The 8645-nt window shown below is 34.9% G+C and overlaps 1 protein-coding gene across 1 annotated transcript; it reads right to left on the bottom strand.

The window, feature by feature from the left end:
• Positions 1–2381: 2381 nt before the first annotated feature.
• On the bottom strand, positions 2382–5457 carry LOC101293061 (amino acid permease 2-like). Its single transcript, XM_004290857.1, has 5 exons — positions 5058–5457; positions 4705–4938; positions 4509–4602; positions 4197–4411; positions 2382–4075 (listed from the first exon to the last, which is right to left on the bottom strand). Exons 1-5 carry the CDS (start codon positions 5161–5163, stop codon positions 3282–3284), a joined length of 1443 nt encoding a protein of 480 aa, XP_004290905.1. The 5' UTR covers positions 5164–5457; the 3' UTR covers positions 2382–3281.
• Positions 5458–8645: the final 3188 nt, after the last annotated feature.

Raw genomic sequence — 8645 nt, 5'->3', positions numbered from 1 at the left:
AAATAGTAAATATATATTAATTATATTAATAAAGGAATATTCATAAATTAAGGGCATTTTAGGCAATTTGAGATGTGTATTCAGTATAATACTGAAATGAAAAACTTGATAGGGGGTGTATTAAGTAAAAGGTGTGTATTAAGATATTAGGAGTGTGTATTTAAAATTTCTCATACATATATATATATATAAATATTATATATATATGCTTTAATAAAAATAAATTAGAAAATGAAAATATATAAGGGAAATAATAAAGAATGTAATCAATTATTATTGAATTGGAAAATCTAGAGAGAATAAATATAATATTTCTTTTTGTATAATTATTGTCATTAATAGTCATTGTGTATGAGGATATATATGTCATTTAATAATTCACAATAGAGTGAGGTCTAGTGAGCAAATTTGGAGGTCTCAATAACCGCACTCTTAAAATATTACAAATAATTAAAAGAATCATAAGGTCATCCGGTAGGATATCAAAACCGAAATACGCTCAGGGTGGATGATGATGTGGTTTTTTGTGTTGGTTGATCATTAAAGAAAAATTGAAATTATCCTATAATTGCTAGGTAAATGAACTTCCAAATCTCTACCAAATAAATAATGAAAAATTAAATGAAAATAATAAGGGTCAAATGGCAAGAGATCGTCCATTAACATTTCGTAAAATATCATAATGTCACATTCGTAATGTGAGGTTGTGAGTTCGACTCATGATAGACTATAGTTGTGGTACGTAGTATTGAGTTGTTATCTCATCATAAGAAATGGCAGGCTGGAGATCAAAACCTAAACATATGCCTGATTCCAAAACAAAACAAAAAAATAACAAAAACAAAAAATCTAAGTATGTTGAGGATGGAATGATGATGAAGGAATTTGACGATGTAGCTAACACTCCCAAACTAAGCGGAAATAATGTATTTGAAAGTGTAACTAACAAAGTAGTCTCTCATACCTCGACTGATCGATACTCATGAACTGTAACTGAAAACCCCTTGGAAGCATGAAACGGGTTGAGGTCATTGGAATACAGAGTACGCCATTTCCAAATGGTGAGTTCCTTAAGTTAGCAAGAGTACTGAAGTATCTCACAACGATTTACATGAAGAACTACTGCTTATATAGTCTTTTCCATTGGATTTCTGCATCACTGGTTTTCATCCGTCATTGAATATTTGGTATAAACAAGGAATTGAATCTCGTCATATATCAGAGAAATCAATACACCCGATTTCTTAACCATTTAGGGTAAACTATTGAAATTTTTTTTTCTTCAATTTGCGAAGCCTTCATGATCATGGTCAATATTTTCGGTCTATTGGATAACTTTTGAGAGAAGTATCTGATTGTCTGTGTACATCATTTTATTTTTTTTGGTATTGAAACTTTAATACATGTCATAAATAAATACGTTGGATAACCAAGAATTCAAGACGATTCATCCACCACAATCTAAAACGTACATCTTGCATGCGAAATGAAATTAGCAGCCAGAACCAGTAAAGTAACAAAGCTTTTTTCCATAGAAGATTGCTACTGAATTAGTATGATAATAATGCTTTTTACATTTGGGTTTTAAAAATGCCAATATTTTGGTTTCTGGAAGAAGACGATGAACAAGAATAATTGATGATGAACAAAAAGGCAAGTCCTTCTTGACGGTTGCTTCGTTTTCAGTGGACATATTCAACATACAATTGTAACAGAAAAGTTCACAAGGTCCCTTTGAAGTTTAGAACCTAAAAAAGCTACTTAGTTTAAGCTTCAAAATTGATTTAGGATAAGTCGTGTCAAAAACATACCACGCAGTAATGTAGTTTGTAAATGGTATTTGGTAGGAAATAATTGAAACCCGACCGCTTGATTAGAATTGGAATTCGTTAATTAATAAGTAGATTATAGGATTAGATTGCAGTAGAGGTCAGATGAGTATATTTCAATGTACAAGAAGTCAGAATTAGGTACTAATTAGGCGTCTCGTATAATTAAATTTCAGCATTGGCTGACAAACATGCATCGATAAGGACCAGATCGAGTTATATAATGAAATGATCATTCTTGAATAATACACTATTAATCTGATTGAAGAATACCAAAGTTATAGTTTGCATGTGATTATTCGAAATTATTGGCCTCACAATACGTCACTTACATTCATAACCCATATAAATTAACTTCATTTTGTTTTCCATTGGGTGAATTTTGCCTCAAATACAAACACAACTTCGTAGACGACTTTTGATATCAAAGTTTAAATGGTAAGGTTTTTGTTTTTCTTTTTTTTTTTTTTTTTTTTTTAAAGTTTAAATGGTACGTAAGTGATCAAAATGCCAACATAGAATAGTTTTTACACCGATACAGAAATTTATATTCTCAAATGATATCGGAATGCATATTGTGTATATTTATGTTTTCATTATCACTACATACATAGATAGACAAGGAAAAATTATATAGAAAATGAAAAAGAGATCAAATTAACAAGTGAGAAGTTGTGTCTAACCATCATAGTTGGCAAAAATAAGAATACCTTCACATTTTCATGTAAAAACGAAATGTTTTGGATATATAAATTGTGTTTTTATTTACGCTTATGTGATGTAGAAATCACAAGAGTCTAATGGAAAAAAACGACAGCTTAGTCAACCGTAGCAGTCCATGATTTCAGTTTTTCTTCACCAACTCATCCATAGAGAACACTCCACAGTGTCAATCTCACACGACACTACTACTGTCTAATTATTTTGAAGTTTTTGCAATAATTGAAACAAACCATTGAAAACTTGGAGCAAAGCACAAGTTGGTTGTGATGTCGTTTTAGCCCACTTGAACATGAGTCTGATTGAATCAGAATGTCTTCCTTTTCTTTTTCTCTTCTTGGTAGTAGTATGGGGCATGTGTGATTGACCATTTTCAATTCATATTATTTCTTCAGAAAATCTCATTTGATTCATGTCATGGACTCAGAATGGTTGGAACTTGGAAGAAACCAACACCATCACAGCTTTGACAAGTGAGAAAAGAACTAGTACATCACCGCCAGACCAATAGAAAGCTCTACTTAAAAACTGTTACTCTATATATGCAAACATCATTATCAACCTGAACAAGAATTGAAATCCTAATGACCAATTCTTTCTTCTTCTTCTTTTTGTTACAAAAGTTGAACTTTGAGGGTAAATACTTTTTACCACAGAAGCTAAACGAGAATGGAAGGACTACTATATGCTGAGTAATGATGATTGATGACTGTGTTAAAAGGTTTTGCTGAATCAGTAGCTGGATTGGAATGGCTTGTAGGTCTTGAGGTCGGAAATCACCCCGGCGATTGAGCCGGCAGCAGCAGCTATGGTGATTATGAGGCAAGCGCCGCTTAGTGTTTGGAGGCAAAGCCATTTGGTGCTCCATTTTGGAATTCTCTTCTGGACAATGTACATCTCCACAGGGAAGTACACTGTGAGTGGCCAAAATCCCAAAGCGCCAAGAAGGCCAACGACATCGTTAAAGAATGGAAGGATCATGGAGATCACAGTGGTTGTGATCACAAAAAGTGTCCTCCACACCAATCTGAACATGTTAAGGTTGTAGAGACCGACACAAGGGATTTGGATTTTGATGTTTTTGGAGATGAATTGACTATCTGGGAACTTTTCTGCTGCTGATTTCTCAACAAAAGCAAAGAGGGGTTGCACAAAGACTTGGTAGGCACCAACGAGATGGATGACTATGGCAGCATTGGCAATGTCAATGAGCCAGTAAGGGTTGTAGAAACCGAAACCGGTGAGGAGGTTTCCGGGGGATGCATCCCCAAAAGCAGCATATCCCATGCAGCCACACAGCATGTAGAAAAGGGTTGTGGTTGCCACACTGATTAGAGTTGCCTTCCTCATTGTCTTGGCTTCCGATGGTGGGGATTTCACAGTGTCCTGAATTTCAATCAGGATGAGAGAGTAGGAGTAGGCAAAGGCTATGTCACCAAGTGCTTGGAAGCTCCTCCATATCTTTTGAGCCTCAGTCACTGTTCCGATGTCTACTCCAGTCATGCTTCCCCTAATAGTTCCAGTTTCTGAAAATTGACAAACACAGAACAAGCTTCAGTTCTAGTCCCAATTGAATACTAAAACCAAGTTCAAATTTATAAGATTTAGTGATTTACATAACACTGGTTCTTAAGTTTATATTTGTACCTACAACTTTCCCAATTCCAAGACCAAGTCCAATAGTGGAGTAAGTGAAGGACATGACTGCAGCAACAATGGAGAGCCACCATAGCTGATCAAAGTTTTCAATCTGAGAAAATATGATTTCTGCAATGCCAAAAGCAATCATATAAGGATTGCTGTTCACATGACACTCATCTTTTCCATCACTGCTGTGGAAGCAGTTAGACCTCTTTATAGCCCTGCAAATTAATCAATAGCAACAACCCTTTAGCCCAAAGAAAACTACATAATCAAACGCCACCAATTTCTTAATCCATGAGTCCAAACACCACTTACACCATGCTTATAGATGATGCTATAGTGTAGCCAATGGCAACTCCAAAAAGATTCAAGTACTGAACAAACCCACATATCTTCACCTTGTACCCACCTGAAAGATGAGAGTAACAAAACAAAGATTCAAGCTTTAGTACTTTTAAGAGAAACCCAACTCTTTAATCTCCACCAGAAAATTTACAGCTTGAAAATTTACCAAGGTTGGATCTGACAGCATCTGTGTAAGTGTAATTTCTCTTGCCAGTAACGGGATCACCAGTACGGTAACAAAAAGAGAGAAGAGTTGAAGTGTAGTAAGTGACAAAAGCGAACAAGAGCATCACAGCAGGACCAGCAACCCATCCAAGTTGAGCTGTGGCCCAAGCTAAAGCCAGCACACCAGAACCAATCACAGCAGTAATAATATGAGCACTTGCGGTCCAAACAGTTCCTGTTCCATAAAACAACACAAACCAATGAATGACACTTTCACATGAATGAACTCAAGGCCAAAAGCACATAGAAATTCTACTTAGCATTTCCACAAACAGGTAAATAACTGAAATTTACCAGTTCGTTTGAGACGGCCATCGTCATCGAAACACTTAGAGCCGCTCTGTGGTTGCACATCCACAGAGACATCAAAAGCCTGGTGTTGGGGAAGAACAGTTGCCATGTTTGTAATGGAAGCACAAGAAGAAAGTCTCAAACTTTCTGGAGCATATAAACACCCAAACTCTGAGGGATACTACACAGAAAAGTTGGGACCAAGCTATGAGGAGGGTGGTTCAAATCTAAGTGCTGCAACTTAACTGAGTCACTGACACATGCACACACACCAAGAAGCACAGAAACCCAAATGATCTCACTGTCCAAATTAACAATGGCAAAGACGGGTTTGCTTCTGAAACAGTGACAGAGAGATGCTCAAGAAGAAATGATGAGAGAAGAGAGAAGGATTGAATGGTGTAGAAGTTGGAATGGGAGACGGGTATTTATAACCGTTTTCTGGAGGATCGAGGAAACCAAAGTCTTGGACATGTGGTCTAAAAAAGAAAGAGAGAGACCCCAAAAGGGCGCGTACGTCAACGACCAAATAAGCCCCATCATCGTTCCAACTTGGGTCTCTCTCTCTGTTTGCTAGCAAGATTTCAAGATCTTTTCCTGCGTTTGATAATTTTAACTTGCTGCCCCACCATGAGTATATAACTTTCTCACCGCTTTCCTTCTCAACTGAATACGTATTTTTCTGTTTTGCTCAGAACCGTCGACGAAGTCCCAGATGGGTAACAGTCACCGTCACCGTCTGTTTTCACTTTTGGCCAAAAAAGTCACCGTCTTTCTCTAACGTTTGGCCACAAGAATCACCGTCCTTCTCTAACCTTAGGCCAGAACAGTCACCGTCCTGAGTTACTCAAATTCTGTACTGTTAAAGTCATCGAGCATTTTATAGTAGCAGTTTAAGTTACCGTAAAAGGAAATTATTATTTGTACCCGGAACACCACATGTTTTATGTGTGAAGAATTAATGTGGTTAAAGACAACCACATATCAGAGTCTTTAGTCTTCACAAAATACAATAGCGTCACTTCTATAGATTGAGAATCAAGTTAGGATAAGTGAACTAGTTTAGAAGGTTGATTTTCCTCTAACTTTTTTTTTTGGTTCAAAGTATTTTTTTTTTTTTTAACTTATGTGTTAAGTAAGTATAATTGTTGAGGTTATGAACACATAGTAGACCGGGACTACCTTATGCACTGATAAGGAGGTTAACATCAAAGAATAATGTTGCAAATTCTCATTGAAATATTCAACAAATGATGTGTTATGTACAAAGTTATCATCATGTACAAGTAATTCCACTAAGTTGAAAGAAGAATAACGAAACACATCGTGACAATATGTTGTATTATTTCGTATATGAACAAGCAAATTTATTAATTACATATTGTGGTGTGATTGATCCTAAAAGTGTCATTGTTTACGAAAATGAGGACATCCACACTTGAAAGTTTTGATTTTTATCTATATTTAATAATTATACATCGTTACAGAAAAATGACAAAACTTAACAATTAATAAAGGACACCTTAGAATTTAAAATTTTCACAACTGATGAGCATATATCAGCGGTCCTTACCAAAAGAGAATTTGGTTCTCTCATGTGTTCATTCCCTTTACTAACTTTGGAGCATATTACATGATAATATATATATATATATATATATATATATATATCAGTCAAATGTTTCTTTTTAGAGCTAATCATATCAAAATAAGGGATCTAGTTCACTCACGCCCACAAGCTATAGTACCTCAAGTTTCAGTGTCCTTGATTCATATTTCTTCGTATACGTGTGTTTTGGATCGCAACAAAGTATTCATATGTTCAAGTTAATCACGGTCTATGTACTTTTTACTAATTTTGCAATCAAAATTAAAAAACGAATTATCAAAAAGGGATCTCGATGCAACTCCAATAGTTGTTAACATTTCAAATTAAGGTCTATTTTTTGTAATATAGGACTAATGAACTTGCACTCGCTTAATTACATCTCTATCACTACATGTATAGAAATCATATATATAGTTTCCACATGAGAGGTGCACAAAGCAAGCACTATCTTTTCACTTACCTTTTTACCCAAACTAATCATTGAAGCAAAGAAAGGTTATTTTCACCTTGTTGTGCTGTTGCTTTACATCATTAAGAAATTAACCACTAAGCCTTTCACTGTTTAGGGTGCCTTTCACTGTTAAACACATGAACCAAATGCAGAACAAAATTGAGATGCCTATATTATATTATTGTCAGGTTTTATCCATAAAGCTATGATCGATGAGTTATAAACTAACTGGTTGATGAGATTGATACAACCCAATTAGCATATATTAGGCATATAATCTTAGGACCACTTTCTAGCTACTTAGGCTTTAGCGTGTTACACATATACAAGCAAATGAAGAACGAAGAAGTAAGGCTCAAGATTTGACCAACCCACTAAGTGGTAGTGATATATTCATTGAATACATAGCTAGGAAGCTTGATATCACATAGTTGTTAGGGACTGATCGATCAGAGCTCTTGGAAATGTTCTTGTTCTTGGAGGAAACCAAATTCTAAATAGTGATCCCTTATTTAAGAGATAAATGAGCATATATTGGTGCATGTTCATTCAGAATATATGTATCTTTATCATCGTCGATCGATTAATGGTTATATCATAACAAACCTTCATCGTGAATATAAGAATTTAGTCGTTGTAAATAATTTTTGAAGAATTCTCATGTCATCCAAAGTTTATCAACTAATTTTGTGCGTATGAGTTGTGCTCTGCTTAGGTAGGTATTCTCCAGATGCTTATTATGAATTGTCATCTATATACATGTGAAGAAAACAATAGGGAATAATTTTGATGTTGTATCTTTGGTTAGAGACAAATGAGTTATTGTCAGTCCAGCATATATCCATTATATTACCAAAATGATCTGAAAATTTGTTTGATGGTGATTAGTCTGAAATTTGGAAAATGATCACGGAACCTGATTGAGATAGGGAATAATAGTTATACATAATATATAAATATATATATATAGGGCCCTTCTATTAAGGGATCCTTTTTTTTGACATATACGAGGGATCAAGCATTAGACCTACTTTTCAATCACATTTTTCAATCTTAACCATTCAGTTTTTAGGTCCTAATATGTAGATCACTTTTGCAAAATTTCATTCAAATTGGTGATCGTTAAGGTGTTCAAAACTGCGAATTAAAATTATAGGCATGAACGGTTCAGGTTTGGCAGATTTGATCCATCAATTGATTTCAGTTAGTTCGAAGCCTTAACGATCACCAAATGGGATGAAATTTTACAGAAATGATCTACATATATACATCTAAATATTGAACGGTTAAGATTGAAAAAATGTGATTGAAAAGTTGGTATAATACTTGATCCCTCATATATGTCAAAAAAAAGGGATCCTTTAGTAGAAGGGCCCTGTGTGTATATATATATATATTATATATATAATTTGATCTGTCTTCTGTTATTTGATCGTGATCCTTTGTGGGCAGGTAGCTAGCTAGCTAGGCATAATTGATCGAGCTCTCAAATATCTGTTACATGTTGGATCATATATGCTTGTCGTTTTGG

Source organism: Fragaria vesca, linkage group LG2 (assembly GCF_000184155.1).
Source record: "Fragaria vesca subsp. vesca linkage group LG2, FraVesHawaii_1.0, whole genome shotgun sequence".
NCBI lineage: Eukaryota > Viridiplantae > Streptophyta > Magnoliopsida > Rosales > Rosaceae > Fragaria > Fragaria vesca.
Note: the sequence above shows the minus strand (reverse complement) of the source record. Positions and strands in the feature narration are given on the sequence as shown.

Coding starts and splice junctions, on each gene's coding strand:
- LOC101293061 (XM_004290857.1), bottom strand. CDS start 5,163: ATGGCAACTGTTCTTCCCCAACACCAGGCTTTTGATGTCTCTGTGGAT. Junction 4,603..4,704: donor TGCTGTCAGATCCAACCTTG/GTAAATTTTCAA, acceptor CTCATCTTTCAG/GTGGGTACAAGGTGAAGATA. Junction 4,412..4,508: donor GCATCATCTATAAGCATGGT/GTAAGTGGTGTT, acceptor ATTAATTTGCAG/GGCTATAAAGAGGTCTAACT.